Here is a 19,562-nt window from a genome sequence, read left to right as displayed (position 1 = left end):
AGTATAACCAAATAAACCACCCTGTGATCTCCGTAACATGTCCTGTAATTATTGGTTTACATCCAAAAAAGGGCAAAACTTACCTGGAAAATGCATTAAAATACTATGAAAATGTCATATTTCATTACACTCTCTTAAAGTAATTATGCTGCGCACTGTGATACATAAATGTAGGCAGTTACAGGGTGCAATTTTCTTTTTACCTGAGGCAGGAATGCACAAGAAAAGATGTACATCTTGGCCAAATTTGCTTGCTCCCAAATTAAATTTAGAAGCTGAACACAAGCACTGTAGTTGCTGAAGGACCTGGTCTATTGGGGTTGCCTCATAGTCTATGCACATATTAATTACATTGTTGAATCAGGATATGAGTCTCTAAATAAGGTTTTAGCAGCCCAAGTTTCTGTTAGAAAATTTTGGCATCTGTAGGTAGGGAGCTTTGGGGAAAAAAAAAGGTTGCTTTGTACTTCAGCTTCTTGTAAGTTTTATGCCTGAATCCTGTGAAACAGGTTTTCCATGGAAGAAACATTTCATGGTTTTTTTTAGGTTTTCTTTCCTTCTATTTCTCCTTTTAATAATTGAAAACTACTGTTCATTATTTACATAAAACTGTCTCTCTTGGGTCTGCTTTCTGTAACCTTTCCCCTTGGAAGAATTCTAGGAATTTGCTGGCTTTCCTCAGGGGAATCCTGGCCATGTTTTATCTGGGACTCCAGGCTAGATAGTTGGTAATTTGCAAGAAGTAACTTACTATTTTAAATACTCGCATTTAACCTCCTCATAGATTTGCCATTTGAGCATATTTGGGGAAGTCATGTATGTAGGAAAATATGCGCTTTGATTTAACATTCAGCCTTCTTGGTAGCTGTCACTAAATCTCCACATGCAAAATGGAGAGCACCTTAGAATAATAATAATAATAATAATAACTGTAAAAATAGTGATGCAAAAATCCTAAATGCCCTAAAGGCAAGGTATTTCAGCTGTTTTTCTAAGGCTCTGCCGCTTTGTCTTTGTCTTTTTTTCCTTCGGACCTTTTTTTTTTTTTTTTTTGGGGAAATGAGGACGTGTCAGAACCAGAGGCCTTAAGCACAGTATAAAATGACCCCAGCACAAACCTCCAGCATTCCTCATCCTTCCCTCTCCAGCTGCTAACATCAGCCAAGGCAGCACGCAGGCTTGGCTGCTGCCAGCACAAGCTCTCTGGCTCTCCCCCTTCCTCCTCCTCTCCCGCCCTTCTCTGCTTGCCAATACAGTCAGCAGTGCTTCATGTTAGGCACTGTTAGAATTATTTGAAATCTAGAGTAGAAGATCTATCAGTGTGTTCCTTGTACTCATATTGGCTACTAGAGGGAAAGATGTGGGAGGGAGGAGCTTTCTTTAAACTGTATAGATTTTTCTTTAAAATGTATTGCTCAATAGATATTTTGTCTGAAGTATTCATATAGAAAAGATTTGAAATACGTTGTGTTTTTTTAAGTCTAGATGGAATTGTATTTCCTAGTGTATTTCTGAATTACAGTGTCTCACAGATGCATTTTCTAACTCTCTCTTTCACGCCCATCTGCCGTAGGATATTTCAAAGATGGTTCGGCTGCCATTGAAACTTGGAGATCTGATGCCACAATGAGGACTCACACACGGGGAGCCCCAAGTGTGTTTTTCATACACGTGATTTGCTTTGCCTTTGTCTACGGCGCCAGGGGAGACCTGGACGCGATGGTGCCTTTTGTCAATGCCAACTACGACAGCTACCCCATGCTCTACTTTTCCAAAGGGGACATGGAGGTTCTGCGTCGCCAGGCCACCACCACACACCAGCACATTGCAGCTCGTCTGATCGAGGCCGTGCAAACAATGCTGTCGAATCCTCTGGAGTACCTTCCTCCCTGGGACCCAAAGGAGTTCAGTGCTCGGTGGAATGAAATTTATGGCAACAACCTCGGGGCCCTGGCAATGTTCTGTGTGCTCTACCCTGAAAACATCGAGGCCATCAACATGGCCAAGGATTACATGGAGAGGATGGCGGCTCAGCCTAGTTGGTAGATTTTTGTCCTTTCTTTTTTTTTTAAGTTGTTCTTACTGTATAAACTGCTTGCAGTTGGGGAAGTGAGTGGATGAGTGAATTACCTAAATTATTTCAGTTGTGCTAACATTCACTTTAACAGTGACTAACTTGCTGAATGTATTTACCCTCATCTGGACCAGCAGTGGTGCCACACAGCTTTTCACCTTCACTGGATATACCATGTTGCAAATTAATGCTGAAAGAAGGAGCATGACCCTTTGTGTACCATCCTAACTGCTCTACTGCCAATCAGAAGCCAGGTTTTAAATCTGATTCGTGGAAAGAAGCATTAAAAGTGTTACTTTTTTTATCTCCCTTTTTCCAGATTTGTACTTTTAGTTTGGGTAATTCTTCCTTAGGAAGACTTCAGGAAAGGGGAACCTATGAAAAAGGTATAACTAGATGTAGATAAAAATGAGACTGAGTTTCTGCAGTCTGCTCTAACATCTATCTGAGCTTCCATTCAGAGCTGCAGCTCTACTTTGCTGTACATTTCTTGGGCCTCTCCCTAAGACATACTAGGACACAACAAGTATAGTTGTTCATCTGATTAGTGGAACTGCCTGAATAACTAGCATGTTGATGACCACGTCCCAGATTAACTTCACCTGGATGTGAGTTGTCATCCACAGGTTACTCTGTCCTCACTGTGCCACACGCTTTCGATGGGGCAGAAGTCAATGTTTTCACTGTACCAGTGAGTCTAGCAATGGGGACCCCAAGGTCTCTCTCCTTACCTTCCTTTCTTCATACCCACTAGCAAGTTACCTCCCTTTTTTTTTTCTCAGACAGACACATTTCCATACCCACCTGCAGCAGTTGCCTCTCCGTGCACCTTGCAGACTGTGCCTCTGTGAAGAGGTCAAAGGATGGAAATGTGGCCTTTGCCAGAACAGTGGCTTCTGCCCAGGGCAGCGAACTGGAGCTGCGATGAGGCACCGCTCCCCTCTGTGGCAGCAGCTCCATGATGACAGCAGCTCAGCAGGAGTCTGAGACAGATTTTTCTAGTCAGTACAGGAGGATGCATTAGGTGTTCAAGAAGTATTCATTGCTCAAACTATTATTCTCTACCTTTTTTGGGTTGAGACCAACTAGTGGCATCCTATAAATGGCATCCATCCATGCACAGTAATTGGAATTATGCTGGATTCGAGCTCACATAAGTTGGCATTCATATCCTCCTGATGGGTATGATTTAAAAGGCATCAGAGTGTTGTGGTTGCCCTGTACCAAGTGTTAAAGTGGTAAGTGCCATAGAAATACAGGAACTAGAAAAAAAGTAGGAGAAGTAGGAGAGAGGAAGGATGTACTGAGCTTAAGTTGCATGCATGTCATGGAAGAGACAACACGTGGGAGTTGTGAAGAAAAGTACTGGCACAACAAGATGGTGATAATTTCCAAAACCTTCCACTGAAGTATAGCAATGCAAAGCTTCAGTCTTACTTACCTCCAGAGGCAGTCTTTGTTTCTCCTGGCACACCGGCAGAGGGGCACTGCTGTACAGAGGTGAATCCAAGAATGTATAACCATCTTTAACAGGACCTATGGACTGCTCCAAAGTCAACATCTTCCTCCTTATTTCCATTGTTCATATTCTTTCTTAACTTGCTTTGAGCAGTGTAAACACATAGCTACATGGCCATCTGATTTAATGGAATAAGAAAGAGGAGGAAGTAATACTCAGAGTAGTGGAACTTGTGTCTCGTTTTGTCAGTTTCCTACATCTCACTGTCTCAACAACCTCATTTCAGTTCCTTCTGTCCAGCGATTCCTGCCCTGCTTTTACTGTGGTTCCTCTGTCCCTTACCGTAATGCTCTCTTCTGTCCCAGCTGACTAGATACCAATCAGAACTGAGCAGATACCTTCTTTCCCTTTGACTTAGATAATATTTACCTCCCCAAGGCTACTGTTTTTCTTAAGGAAGTATCTTGCATTACCTTGATGAAAGAGAAGCCGTGCTTTCCCTGTCTTTCCCTTCTGATGTAGACATGTTGGTCAGCAATCAATCAAGGTTTAATCAAGCTTCTCTGCTTTGCAAAAGAAGTGGATGTAGTGCACCTAGAAGGGGAGGTACAGAAGGAAAAAAACAGAGGTGACAGGGCTGTATAAGCTCCAACTGTCTGTCTCTTCAGATGCTGTGACAGAAACATGGACCTGGTTTCCATTTTTGTTTCCCCTGAGAACTTATGGCTGAATGCTGTCAACATGGAGTTCACACTATAGCTCCATGAGTGATGTTAGTAATATAGATCCCTCTCCCTTGTCCAACTGTGGTTTTCAGGAAAAGTGTAGGAATATAATATCTCTGAGGCATGTACTGCTCTGCCTGGCTTTGCTCAAATAGGTCAGCAGGTTCAAAAGCTGAAGGAGTGAACAGACAGATTGCGTAAATCTGCTTTTCCTAAGAAATTCAACTAAAAAGTACTAGCAAAACATGTTACGCTTAGGATAAGACTTGGAGAACAAACATGGCAAATAGGGGAGTTGTGGCCTGATCACTACTAGTAGGCAATTTAGATGTTATGGCATGTGAAGCACTGCTTAAGACTACGTTAACTGTTCTGGCAAAATCGTAATAACAGAAATATAAAAAAAAATGTTATTCAGTCTGTTTAGGCATGTTTAGTTTACCTTGGACTTTGGGGAAAATATCATTCTGGATGATAAATTACAAATGTTACCTTTATTAAATAATTTGAGGGTACACATGTTCTGATCAGGAGGTGGAAAGAAGGAGCAGTTTTGATGTTGCCCAAATTAGGAACCCTGAATATTAGGATACTCATCTGCAAAACACGTTTAGGAAAGAGGGCTTGTAGAGAGAAGTGTCAGTAAGAAAAGTAAAACAGAGGAACTTTTCTCTCCCTAGACTTCCTCTATGATGTAGGTGCCTATACTGCCATGTAAATTGCCTGAAAAAAACGACATTTTGTCACTGAGGGATTCATCAACCTGCATTGGAAAGTTAAATCTGGCAGTCACATAGATTCCTTGTGTTCAGCTTCATTCTTTCAACAGTCTAATCTGGATTTCGTTTGATGTGCTGGCATGGCATTGACTCTAAAATAATTCTAGAATAAAAACAAACAAACAAACAGTTGGACGTGTTTCCTCTAATTTTTTCAGATATATTAAACAAAATCTAAGCCTTTCCAGAAAACAAAAGTTTATTTTAGTAGTGTGTGGAGTAGCTGCATAGAATAAGTAGTTTAACATGTCACTGGTTATTTGTCCTAGCATGTCAGGAGATTAAGGAGTCTGACATTTTACATTTCATGTTTACATTTATGAGAATCCTTGATAGTCCAACTATGGTTCAAAATCTCAGGATACAATTATGAGGAAAGTCTACTGATAACTGATAGGCGCATGGAAGGGGCATGTAATTAAGCACTTTTGTCTTTTCTCATCAATTATAGCAGTCATTTTATATCACATAATAAAGTACACCCTTAATTGCATTCCCATTCATGTAGCTTAACAGAGCTTGAGCTGTTTGTCATAACAACCGATGCTGATAGGCATGCTGCTCCTAACAGAGCATCCGTAATTGCTACATCCTGGAGTAGGTTTACATTTTAAAATAAACAAAGGGGCAATTGCTAATAGCTAACTATAACAATCACTCAAAATCATATGGGAATATGGGAACAGATGATGTTTTGGAGACTAGCAAGAGCAGGGAAACCTACTGCATTAATATTTCAGTAAAAATAGAGGAACTTTAATGGTTTTGCCTTTAAAAATTAAAAGCTGGTGTTAAATAACTGACTTGTTTTTCCTGGGATTTGATATCTAGATGCTGTCTAAAATCTTCGGTAAAGTTTGTCCTTATATTTAAGCCACTATTATCTTATTTTACAGGGAACAGGGGATATAGATGAGTTTTCTGGCACGTTATCTCTGGCTGGCCCCTAGAGCACTCCCCACCAGAAGTGCGTTTTTGGCCGAGGGGATCTGTACTCGTGATTCTTTCCATATGCTGCCTCAGCCTCTGTTCCCGCACCAAGCAGAGTGATGTAATTGGAGCCACACATTGTGCAGAAATAAGAGTCCAGTCAAATTCTGTATTTTGGACAAAGCAGTGAAAAACTCTCTTCTTTACTAATCTCACCTTATAAACAAATGCCTTAGAAGTTCACAAATTCTGCAAGCTGCTTACAGTGGGAGAGGTGTCCCAGTTCGCAAATGCCAAACAAGGGTTTTCTGTACCTTTTTTTTTTTTTTGCCACATAGTTGACACATGTTTTTTAAAGACAAGTATGTTAGCAATGTGCAGTAAGGTGTGGGATTTGACAGTAAGTCTGGCTCCCTGGGTTTCATAGGGGAGATAATTACTGTTGAGCATATCCAAACATTTCAAAGAAGTAGCAGTGAGTAAGAAGAGGCTAATAGGAGGCTTCAGCATGAGAGATCTGTGACCCTTCTGCTATTTCTTATTAATTAGCAAGCTTTTTGTTAGCCCCTGTTTGGATCATGCTATCGGACTGTTGCTGTTAGCTTCTGGATAGTGCTCAGTGTTGAATAACATAAATTACGAAGTAAGAATATGTAAATATAAACAACGAAATGTGTAGATAAATGTATAACTAAAATAAATTCACACATGCTGAGTTGAAATAAAATGAGTCTCTGTGCTGACACCACAAATTTAGAACAGCTATTTGACTCCCAATAATCAAACAGCAGTCACATTCAGAGAAAACTTATGAGAGTTTTATGAGACTGCAGCATATTGGTTAATATAAAAGAAGCTTGGGGGATGCTGAGATTGTCTCCTACAGGGAGGAAGAAAAAGGAAGAGTAGGAGGATGAATTTGGTATCTGGAATATATATTATGTTAGTAAGTGAAATATCAATCCCTCATGCTGTTTTTATCTTTTTCATATGTAGCATTTAAAAATAGAAATTGTGCATGACTGTGAAATTAAAGGGCCAGGTGGATTTTTAAGAGTTTTTTTATACCTTCTTTTTAATTCATAGGATCTCTAGGAGATAAATTGGTGCTGAAGTTCTGTGATAGCTACAGGGAGCTCACTTTGTGTCTTGCCTCGTATAAAAATTTGCTACAACAAGAGCTAGAGGTAATCTGTTGAAATAATAACATAATTAAATTTCTGTGCCTGCTTTATATGCCACTAAGAACTACTAAACCAGACTTGGTTCTTGTTTGTTAATCTGTCAACACAGAAGGATCATGATTGATACTAAGAGCAAGCCCAGTGTGGAAAGGGCTCTCTTGTGAACAAAAATGAGAGAAGAGACTCTGAAGGAAGCTTTAGAAGCGGCAAAATAATGGGTATAGACCTATGGGGAAACAGACAGAAAGAGGATAGAAAACAGATGAAGGTTTCCGAAGGAATAAATTTTTGTTTGTTTCCTCAACACCCACCCTACTTTCATTGTAAGCTCTTAAAGCTTCTGAAAAATGTTGTCTGCATGTTGGGTTTGTTTGCTTTGCTTTGGTTTTTTCCCCATAATGAAATTAATGTAGCCCTTTATTTTCAATCTCTACTTTGCCTGTCTTCTTGTGAACTGAGCTGCAATGAATATGAGCGTGTCAGAGTGGCTGCTGCTGAAACACAACTGGCAAAGAGATAAAGGCAAACTTGTCATGTTTTACATTAGACATCAGAAATATAAATCATCAATTTTTCAAGGATCTTTTTGTTGTTGCAAATGACTGAGCACTTAGGTTGTGCAGATAATGAGGGTTTTGTTTTGGCAGCAAACCAGAAAAATGTCGGAAGAGTGAAAGTCGAGAGATTGTTTTGGGTGAAACAGATTTTTTTCGAGGATTTTTCTTTTTTCTCTCCAAAACAAAAATTGGAAGATATTCTTCCATTAGTGAAGAAAATATTCCATTGGAGCACAAGAAAATATTTTGTTTTGGAGGCTTTGTAAGAAAAATACTAGAAATTGAGTCTAGTTTATAAAACAAATGTTGGTGGTCTCATTCCCCTTGGTAAGTATACTCCCTCTTGGTATGTATACTTCCTCTGGCCATGAAATAATATTTCTCTCCTTTGCCTGATGGGAGGTTTAAAGCTCCTTCCCCCAGAAGTGGGTCAGAACAATATCAAGGGTCTGTGGAGTGCCGGTGCGTTGGTATTGGCATTGGCAAGACTCTACAATTACGCAATCCATTCAGGATCGAGGTCAGTTGGCCCTATTACATGCCACATTTGCATCCACACTTGACATTTAGCATGCATTAAGCTCAAACGTGCTGTTAGCTAGCTACTATGCCTAAGGTGGATTGCATTGAAATGCACTAAAGGGCTGTCCTCGAACTAATTTTCACCTGAAAAGTACCCAAACTCATTTCCTTTACATCCACCTAGTGACAGTAAGAGATTCAGTACTGAGGCTTCACTCAATCATTAGCTTAATCTGCCCTCAACCTCCAAGAGTTATTCTGCAGTAAAGTTATTTGTCGTGGGAAAGTTCGGAGCATTAAACTTCAGGATGTGGATTACTTGTGTAATGTATGTGTCAGGATGTGCTTAATGCTTCAATTTGCACGCAGTGATGCCATATTACTTGTTGACATGGAGGCTAAAAATCAGATCTCACACTGCCTGGAAGGGTATTCAGTTTCTCAAGTTAGAGAGTGTTATTCCCTATTTACTTTAATTTGTTTTTAAGAACTGTATGCAAAGTGAAGGAAAGGCGATTCTAAAAATCCCATAGGCTATGATCTGGGAATTCCCTTAAGCAGAGGAGTTTGATTGAAATCCTAGCATGAACTGGGTAGACAGTGTTTTTTCCCCCTTGGCTTATATTTCTTAAGAGAAATGCTAATACTTCTAGTTTCAGTAAGAAAGCAATTATTAGTAGAGAGAATTGAGGGGAAATACAGAAACCCATTTTTACTGAGAGAAGAGACAATATTAGCATTAGGAATGTTCTTAAGAAGTGCAGAGGTAGTGGTAATCTTACCACAATTGTTGTTTTTGTTTCAAGAGGACAGGATATTGCTTTTTATTTCCCATCCAAAATTTTATACAATTTCTATACTTAACTAGAGCATGGAACCACATTTAGTGAAGGTGGTATGTGTACTCTTAGACTTTGACAATACAGTGTATGAGAGATGGTTCTACACAACGTAAATTGATGACTGAAGAACTGGGTCTTAACCCCCACCTTCAGATTCATTGTTCATTGTAGAAGATGGCAAATCTAAAACAGATGACCACATTGCACCATGCTAAAATTCTCAACACATGTAGGAAAACCATATGACTTACCCATAATACCAGTCTTAGCCATGATCTCTTTATTTCTGCAGTTTCTTCACAGAGGATTTATATCAAATTCTCAATGTTTAAAACAAAGTAACAAAAATATTTTATATGACACAGATGAAAAGAAATTAAAAGAACACCCCAGGCATCTATTTGTCCTGTGTCATTCACAAAATTTGTCCAGACAGTAGTTCTTTGTGCAGAACAATGCATATGGCTTTGGATGTTTATGGAGTTTGATCGTTAGGCAGCAAACCCATTGAACACTTTTTACTCTCTTATAAACCTTCTCAAGTTTCCAGATAGGCACCTCTTCCAAATACAGGTATAGGTATATAAGTGTAAAAAAATCTATTTTTTGTACCCTCCATAGGGATGCCTTTATGATTTAGTGGTTATTTTAACATATGTTTTAGAATTTTTTGGATAGTTGCTTTTGCTGAAAGTGCTTATGTTTGCAACTAAGTGTAATAGTTACTCTATACTAGAGAATCCATTATAGACATTTTTATTTACTTTAGGTTCATTTCGTTAACATGTAATACCTCTAAAAGACCAAAGCAGCTAATATAGCATTGAGGTAAAGGTTATTTGCTGTCTTCAGCTGCAGTTAATTTGTAAGATGAGGTTCATACTATCTGATGTAAAGTTTTACTTGTGAGAGGCTTAGAAAATAGCTGCTTTCCAGTGCAAAGCATTGGCGTGTTTCTATCTATCTTTATTTGAATAAAGCTTTTTTTTTTTTAATATTTCAGAGCAGAGTAGTTAAGCAACATTCCTGAAAACTCTTTCTTCATATAATATATTCAATGCAGGCCTATGGTACCGTGCTTTCCCACAGTTTATCAGACAGGCTATTTACCAATTCTGACACTGGAGAGCAATTTGAAAAATGACAGCATAATTCAGATACAAAAAGCATTAAATGTGTGCTACTTGACCATTCTTCTTGTGAATCATGTTCAACATTGTTTGGTGTACATTGTTTATTCCATTGAAATTCAGTTAATGGAGGTGCACTGATTCATATCAGCGAAAGAGTTATCGCTTGAAGAACAGATGTTGGCTGTCGTTTAGTATGTTTAGAAAATGAAGGTCTTTAAATAATCATCTGTAATTTTGTGTATTACTTGTGTGCATCTCCTCTGTTAAATTCCATCCAAGACAATATACAGAGCTGCAGTTTGAGGAAAGTTATGACAAAATTGCTTTGTCTAACCTGAGGTGGGTAACCATGCCAGTATTTAGGCTTAGGATGCTTGACATAAGGTTTTTTACACCAAAAGTTTGGGTTTTTTTCTCAAGAAGTCAACAACATAAATGCAGTTGTAACTGATTGATTTAGTGCTTCCTGTGTAGAAAAGTGCCTTCTATTTTGTCAGAAGTGGTGCCACAGAGACTAATAAACACTCTTATACTATAGAATTCGATGCAGTATTGCATTCAAAAACAAGCATAAAGTTAGTGTACATCTTAACAATGAAAGTTACAGTAAATCTGTTCCACTGTCAAATCCTATTTAAGATGAAGTCAGGTTAAGATCATTAAATAGCTTTAGGTGCATTCTAATTAGCAATTTGTACATGTTTAGAAGGGTACTGTACTTTGAATTAAATGTTTTAAATTAACTCAGATTCTTTCATTGTTCTTTTTTTCCCCCTTAATATATAGCTTAGCCTCAATCACTTTTTAATTGTACCAGGCAGAGGTCTTTAAAGTGATATTTCCTTTATGCATTTGAACTCTGATTTTTGAATGTGCAAAGGTTTAATGAAAAGCAGAACTAAAAATACTTTCGAAATTAGGATACATGATATAGCTGGTCAAAGGTATGTTTATGTGTCAAAGGATTTCTGACAGCAGTTATAGTGCCAGGATGTTCCGTATAACCAGTGTAGAATGCAACTTGAATTTTATGTATATGACTAACAACAGTTTAAAAGCTTTTTCAATCATAATCAAAGATGAAAAAGCAGAAACAGCTGCAGGGAAGGAATTCAGATTGACAACTAATCATTTAACTCAGATTTTCCATTTTTCTGCATCAGCGACACAGTATAAATATATCTGGAGACTAGGAAGAGCTACTGCCCAGTTCAGCTGTGTTTTACTCCAGTTTATCTGAAAATAGGGAAAGAACAAGCAGTTAGGAAAAGTATGTAAATATTTTGGCTCACAGGTTTGTTATTTTTTGCACAATGATTAAGCAAAAGCATAAATAAGAATTTTATTATATCTGGCCGGAAGCCTTCACTGGTAAGTTTAGAGTTTGAACAAGGAACAGAATGTCAGAGAAGTTCCCAGCATTGACAATGAAAAAAATTGCATGTGGAAGCTTGTGAATGTGGAGAAGATGAGTAGTAAATTTCTAGAACTTTTTTCTTGATGCTTTGACAGTTATTTGTTATTTCCCTATGCTTTGACACTTATAGCTGTCTGTTTTAATATTGTTCAGAACCATTTTCTGTCAATGCCTGTCTGTTAACTAAGAAACAAAATTGTGCACACAAAAGAATCCAGTCCAATAAAAACCCTGGTTCAGAAAAAAAGGTCAAATCCTGCTGCTCAAGTAAATGCTGAATGCATTCATGTATTTAATTAAAAATCTGTGTGAGAGAGATTTCATTGTAAAAAGCTAAAAATGAATGTATAACTTCACTCAGTGGAAGATGGGACTGAAGCTGAGAGTAGACAAATATTTAAAACTGTTGGAAATTTGTCTAATCAAAAAGCCTACAAAGGCTTTACCTACAGGTGTGAAAAAGTCAAGTTCCTGTGAGTTCTTCCAGTGCTGTTGGATGTACTGAAATAAAAATTAAAGGTCATTTTCCTCACTTGTAGATGTTGCATTTTACCAGTTACAGTGTCCTAGGTTGATCGTCATAATTTCTATATGGTTCATTCATGTATTTGAATACCAATACATTATAGTCTTAGAGCAGAACGAGGAAATTTTTTAAAATCTTGCTCTTTTGGTATTTTTCCTCATCTGTTTGTTCACACTGCTGCTTATACCAATTAAGTTTAAATCATATTTGTAGAATCATAGAATAGTTGAAGCTGGAAGGTGTCATATTCAAAGGTGCAACACAATTTCCACTGATTACAGTAGGACACTGTCTCATCTTAACAACTTAAAATTCATTTCTGTAACAAAAAGTATATTGCAAAGTAAATGAAACATGAAAGCAACTGATGACTGTTCAGTTTATCAGTGATTTTATTTTCACTATGTATTCCTTCATGGGTTTTTTTAGAACTGTGGCCTGAAAGTACTGTCAGTACTGCAAAAACAAAGTCTTTAGTAGCCAATATATGCTTGATTTAAGATAAATATTTTTTTGGTACTACCTCCACCTCCATTATGAATTTTCTTGGTACAAATTTACTGTTTTCCTAAGTTCAAGATAATAATTTGCTACAAGCAGGTATTTCCTAGAAAATAATTTTGAGTAGTGACACTGTTTTTAATGTTCTTAGATATGTTAATTTGAACTGTAGTTATGAAAGTAAATTTCATCATCTCTGCTTCTAGCATTGAATATGTATGTGAAATGGAGAAACAGCATTGTGAGTTATTTTATTACAGTTGCTTTAAAGATGTCAGTCCCGTAGTCACCATTCAGGAATTTATCAACATTTGGCTTCCTTGGAAAAGAAAAGAAAATGATTGTTACAGATTTTTGGATGAGTATAAACTATGGGATATTGCTTTCTCACAAAAATGCTGTGAATCTTGCTTCAGATAAATAAATTCCATTTCTGTGCAATCCATATTCTGCATATCTGTTTCTTCTAGCAAAGCCCAGAATATTGCGGACACTGTTTTCATATTTAATGACTTAATCTTTCTAATGAAATTAATGAGCTTTGAAACTTGATGTTGTGCATACTTAGGAAAAAAAGCAATGGCCTCAATGCCTTGGTAAGTAGCTTACTGCTGTGTTAAAATGCAACATGAATTGCCTAACTTCAGAGAGATTAAGTCATACACACATCACAATATATTAATGGAGAAAAATAAGTAGGTGAAACTCAATTAATTCACATCTTTCTTTATTGACAGGCTAGTGAAGGATGCTCCATGGGATGAGGTCCCTCTTGCTCACTCCTTAGTCGGTTTTGCCACTGCTTATGACTTCTTGTACAGCTACCTTAGCAAGACTCAACAAGAGAGATTTCTTGAGGTAATTGCCAATGCCTCGGGATATATGTACGAAACATCATACAGACGTGGATGGGGCTTCCAGTACCTCCACAACCACCAGCCTACCAACTGCGTAGCCCTGCTGGCTGGAAGCCTGGTTCTGATGAATCAAGGTATGTGCTAAACCATAAGAACGTTTTTCTGAAGTGTATCAACTCAGTCAGCCTTTTATGCAGGGAAGTTCAGGAACTGATACAAATGCTTCTGAGAGTACAGCCGTATTGCCTTGGCTCTTTTGCCGCTTAGAAAAATGTGATTCGCTGAATAGAACAAAAGTCTGTGGGCAGATGTACAAGGTATAATATATATGCACATATATCTGTGTATGTAAATTCAGTTATCTAGCTGATCCTGGAATTCTTACCTCACTGTAAGAATTAGAAATCCTCTTGTGTATCATCTCCCTAGTCCAGCTTTAGAGACAGAGTCATTCAGGGTAGTTATCAGTAAAGAGTGATGTGCTTGGTCTCCTTGCACAGTGCATTGAAAAGGTCAGCAGTCAGAAACACCACGTGCTCTGACCTGAGTGCTAGACAGCAGGACGGCCTGAAGTTTGGTCAGAAGACTTCAGTCCTGCCTCCCTGAAACAGCTGCAAAGGTGTGACTGTACCTACCCAAAGGCCATGGCTCAGGGCCTTTCTTTCCAGCATCCTTTTCTACGGAGATGAACAGCGCTTTACCTTTGTCCCTCTGAACTGTGCCTTTGCACCCCACAGCCTTCATCCAAGAGGTTTTTGTGCCAGGTGTCGTCTCCTTTGCTGTGGAGACTTAAACCCGTCCTTCCCAGTTCCCAGAAGAATAACCTCACCTGTTGTTTTTGACTAGTCTGCCTGGGAGCTCTTTCCTCTCCTCCTGTCTAAGTGATGCACAGTGTAAATGAGAATGTCAGAGGGAGGGAGCAGATAAGAAATCCTGACTTTAAACCAGAATGGTACTTCGGCTGAGAGGTGGAAGTCATGGAGCCAGTTCCTACTTTTATAAGAATGCCTCAGTATTTTATCAAGTGATTATTTAATATGTGATAGAAGTATTTTGAACACATGATGCCCAATGGAACTGCTTACTTGAGGCAAGTTAAGGAAAATCTAGTTTCTGAATGCTGATGGCCTTGCCAGGCTCTTCAGCCCTTCCAAGAAAAAGCAAATCTGCACATCACTGGAGCTTTCAGGTGCCCAAAGAAGTGTGACAAAAAAGCGTGGCATGTACTGAATTTGGATGGGTCACGTTTTTGTTAAGTGTTTGTCAAAACAGGCGCATTCACTGATGTGCATATTCTGAAAAGCATCGAGAGTATGTGTGGAAGTCATTCCCTTTCCTCCTATCTTGTCTTCCACAAACTCAATACTCAGACTATTTATTCATTGGGTTTTGCTAAATTCCTCATAATTCCGTCCTTCCCCAAGCCTCCATTGCTGCAGAAAGCTGGCAGTTTGTAAGATGACTCTGCTTTTCATTAGAGTATGGACCATAAGTATGCTCTGTGTCAGGCAATGGTAACACCACAAATAAAGTCAAGAAATATTTCTTTCACCAAAGGTTGGGGGGTCAAAACAGCCTGTATATGTCTAAATGAAAATTCAGTTGTTTTCAATACAGAGAAACTTTATTTTTTTTTTAATCGAAATTTAAATGGAGTTTTTCTGTTGGTCTAAAATAAATTTTTTAAAAGTGTTTGAAAAAGTTCTTATTCCAAGATGAAAAAATTTTTCTAAAGGAGAAAAAAAAAGGGGGCGGGGGAGGGAGAAAGGGAGTGAGCATACTATTTTTCCTGTATCAGATACATAGCAATTGCATAGTATATCCTAGCGTAGACCTTTCTCCCAAAAGATTTAAATTCCAAATAATAATTTTAAATACAATTGAGCTATTGAAGCATGTAGGGACTAAATAGCCAGCTTAAAACCAAGTAAAGATTGTCAAAGGACTGAAAAATGAAACTGATTGAAATGAATTCCAGCCACACACATATATTGAAGTCTTTGTAGTAAAGTAAACATTTGGATATTCAAAAAAGAAACTTGAGTAGGGCCTAACTTGATATAGGTATTGCTTATTTTAGGTGAGATTTGTTCTGGTTTGTTGTGTAGCCTGACAGAGTATTGAGTCTCTTACTTTTTTTGCTTCTAATGTATTATTATTCTTGTAATATGCTACAAGTATAGGGTTATAGCGTAGCTATACACTGAGTAAACAGAACATATATGCGTTACAATGGTAAATGCACTGGGCCGAACCACGGAAAATACCATTCTTGTCAGAGGAGTAGTCAAAAGCTAGATATTGTGGCTGTTGTGTGCACAAGGGAAATCAGTAGAAGCATTTGGAATTTTATTTGGACAGACTGCTGTGCTGTCAACTCTATCAGAGTAATGAAGTAGTGTCAAGATAGCTGTGAGTATAGTAAGTGGAAATAAGTAGCACTACCTACTTCTGTTGCTCAGGCCCTCACCATCATAGTTGTCTCCTCAGCCAGCAGACAAAAATACCATGTTAGGTTCAGGTTGTCTGTTTAACTTAAACATTGCAATTTTTTTTCTCTGTGTTAACTGAGCGGGATTTGGCAGCCTTGACTAGTAGGACGTCTGCATTACTCATCACTCTGCTGAGTATAAATGCAGTAATTGTGGCAATGAAATGGAACAGTCTCAGTAGTGGGTTTGAATGTAGATCATGTGCCCTTAGCCTGGCACGTGCGCTTCATTCAGCAGGCACCGCTTCACCATGTCATGGGGTGCAATGCATGCCAGCTGAGCTCTGCTGTACGGTGGAAATAAGCCTGGTTAAATCCGTCTTCAGACTCTTTGAGTTGGATAAACACTAAGTTGCCATATAGAAGTGTAAGGCAGTTGGTCTCTGTTTAGTCCTACCTCTCTTGCCAGTGAATCCAAGAGAAAATAAGGCACATAGCCTTCCTTCTGCTGGGGTCCGTGTGCTGGCTTCTGCAATATGCACATGCAGTGCTGAGGCTCTCATGCTTGTGCTTGTTCCTTCATGAAAGTAGATGAGCCATGAGAAAGTCTTCTCACAACCTCTTCCCAGGTCTTGATTTTTGTAGAGCAGACCAGAGTAGTAAGACCTCTGAAAGTCTTTTAGTTACAAGAAACATAACTGTTTAGGGCTTGTATGTGTGGAGGCTTAACGTTAACTCAGTTGGAAGATTAATTTTATTCTGGAATTGAAGAATCTGCATTTGGAATTAACCATGCAAAACTTTTCCAAAATAACTTATATTTGGATAGTCCTTTAGGTTATAAAACAAACTGAAAATGTAAGTAGAATGGAGCATGTCTTAACACAGAGTATGAATTATAGAATATTAGCTAACGGCAGCTCAAATGTGAACTTCTTTGTATTTATAAACCCTGAGGTTCTCCTTGTCACACTGGTGGTCATACCAGTGAAAAATTACTGTCTAGAATATATACATTATTGGAGCCCTCTAGTGGGGACAGTAAGTTTGTTTTCGTACAGCTTTAATTTGCAATAAAGTAAATAGTCTTGCTGTGTGTCTTCCCTTTTTGCATGTCCTAAGTGCATTAAGGAAATTTTCCTTTTTAGATGGAAAGCATAATCTCACATTGTTTCTTTCAGGCTACCTTCAGGAAGCTTACTTGTGGACCAAGCAAGTGTTGGCAATCATGGAGAAGTCAGTAGTCCTGCTGCAGGAGGTCACCGATGGCTCCCTCTATGAAGGGGTGGCTTATGGCAGCTACACGACTAGATCGCTGTTTCAGTACATGTTTCTTGTCCAAAGGCACTTTGATATCAATCACTTCAGCCACCCCTGGCTCAAGCAGCACTTTGCATTTCTGTACAGGACTGTCCTGCCAGGTAGGTCCTTTGGGTGGATGAAGGTGAATCTTCTAATTCTTGAAGCAGCAGTAAATGCCATACTTGAAGTAGGTCATTTTAAAATAACATTGTACATGGATTTTTTTAAATAACCTTTTTCTTGCATTTTACTTCCGTCATCCATCAAAACAGTGACACCCTTATTTATCACCTCTTATTAAAGATCACTGCTTATTAAACTTTGGCTTTTAAAACCAGTGAAAAGATAGAAACATCATTTGGGAAACAAATACTTCAGAATTTGATTTCTAGTTTTCAAAGTTTGAAACAGGCCTGTTTCTGCGGTTTTCTGTTTGAAAAATAATATACTTCGAGATTCCTTTTGATATTTTCCTTTGCCAAAAACCATCACACTAAAAGATTAGATGAAAGGAGTAGCAGATGATGAAGCCACGGTAAAAATATCAGTAAAGGGTAGAAAAGTTTTACATGACCACTAATTTTCCACAATACAGTGAAACAGATTTTTATACCATTTTTATTAAAATATTTTTTAATGGAAAATGTCATTGAGTCAAGTAATAGGTTTCTCTGTGTAGTCCATGGGAATATGAACCTTTTTTTTTTTGTCAATGTGAGAGCTAAACAGAAATATCTGGTATCACTAATGGGTCAGTTTTGCAGACTTTAATATTGATGTTCTCTTGCTGGATCTCTCCACTGCCTTGTAGTGTGTTTTAGCATCTCTGATTTGAAGTCCTGGTTCTGACTAAAAGATGGAGATGTACAAACATGAAATAAGTTATAAGTTAATAGATATTCCCAACCCATTCTGTCTTTCAGAAGAATTCATTAGGAACTTATACTGTTCAAATCCCTGGTTAAGAAGACTGTTACAACGTTATTGGCTTTAGGAACCCCATATCTAGCCGTGTATGTAGGTGGGGGCCGAGCGCAGCTTTGTCTTGCCAGCACAGGCACGTGAGGAGTTGCGCCAACTCCATGCGAGACCTCAGGCATCTACTGGGGAGAGGTTCCTAAGAGCAGAGTGAACTCATGCTAGCTGTTTCAGGGTGACGCTCATTTCTTTTTTCCTGGGGGCATGCCTGTTTTCTTGCTTTGGAGAAGTTGGACTGACACAGGAAAGGTGAAAGCTGTGAAGTTAGTTACCTTTGCCAGATTTGAGTGAGGAGAGGAAGTGGATGGGACATTGCTTCTTACTTTTTTTTGCAGTGCTTTGTCTGTAGCCCAAAGCTGAAGAAGAAAAGAGAGTATTCAAGTGAGCTACAGCAGAAGGAAACAGCTCCTGTGTAACCTGTTTACGGCTCATTTAGAAGTAGCTCTAGAAACATCTGAAAAGGCGTCTTCTGTTTGTGTCTGTTTGTACCGCTTGGCTTCACCGTCATGCTCTACAAACACTTCCTTGTACATTTATTTGTTCTTTCTTACATTCTTTTACACTTTTTTTCCCAAGGGTTTCAGAGAACTGTGGCCATCGCGGATTCCAACTATAACTGGTTCTACGGGCCGGAGAGCCAGCTGGTGTTTCTTGACAAATTTGTCATGCGCAACGGCAGTGGGAACTGGTTGGCAGAGCAGATCAGAAGGAACCGAGTGGTGGAGGGCCCAGGGACACCGTCCAAAGGGCAGAGGTGGTGCACTCTCCACACTGAATTTCTCTGGTATGAAAGGGAATGAGTGGGCTCAAAAGGAACATGACAGCTGTTTGCTATTAGTGGTAATTCGTTATCTTTAGATTTGTACTGTAGAAGCTGAGATCAGGCTGGGCATGTGTGACCCAGAGAGTCATTTTGCTCAGAAGAACTTCTTCACTTAGCATAGATGCACAGTATGTGTTACTACAGGGAAAAAATTCATCTTGTCCTACATCTGCTTTTGTGTTTTCTTTCTGTTGTCTATTGCTTTTATAGAATACAAGCAGTTCCAAAAGGACTGAAAATTTGCCGGCATGCATTCCATGATTTATCTGGTCTATTATAATAGTTCTTAATCCAGTTGTGTTCTTTAATAATTAATTGGGTGAATATTTAAACCATAGTTTTATTTTAAAAGCTATAAGTAATCATACAAACTTTCTTTTAAAAGGTAATGTAAGCAGTAAGACTATTAATACTATTAGTTGTTTGTACCCACTAATTTGCAAGATACGCTTAGAAAAAATATAATGATAGATTACTAGATCCATATTTTGATTATAATTTACATCTCTGTTAACTTGTATG

At 38.4% G+C, this 19,562-nt stretch overlaps 1 protein-coding gene across 1 annotated transcript in view; it reads left to right on the top strand.

Annotated features, from left to right (window-relative positions):
- LOC309438129 (dermatan-sulfate epimerase-like) overlaps positions 1–19,562 on the top strand; it is a 186,778-nt gene that overhangs the window by 162,712 nt on the left and 4,504 nt on the right. The window contains 4 exon segments of the mRNA XM_082049077.1: positions 1,576–2,042; positions 13,387–13,640; positions 17,119–17,358; positions 18,794–19,001. Coding sequence (XP_081905203.1) covers positions 1,576–2,042; positions 13,387–13,640; positions 17,119–17,358; positions 18,794–19,001 — 1,169 coding nt within the window.

Source organism: Streptopelia decaocto (genome assembly GCF_964273445.1).
Source record: "Streptopelia decaocto genome assembly, chromosome: 3".
NCBI classification, from domain to species: Eukaryota; Metazoa; Chordata; class Aves; order Columbiformes; family Columbidae; genus Streptopelia; species Streptopelia decaocto.
Note: the sequence above shows the minus strand (reverse complement) of the source record. Positions and strands in the feature narration are given on the sequence as shown.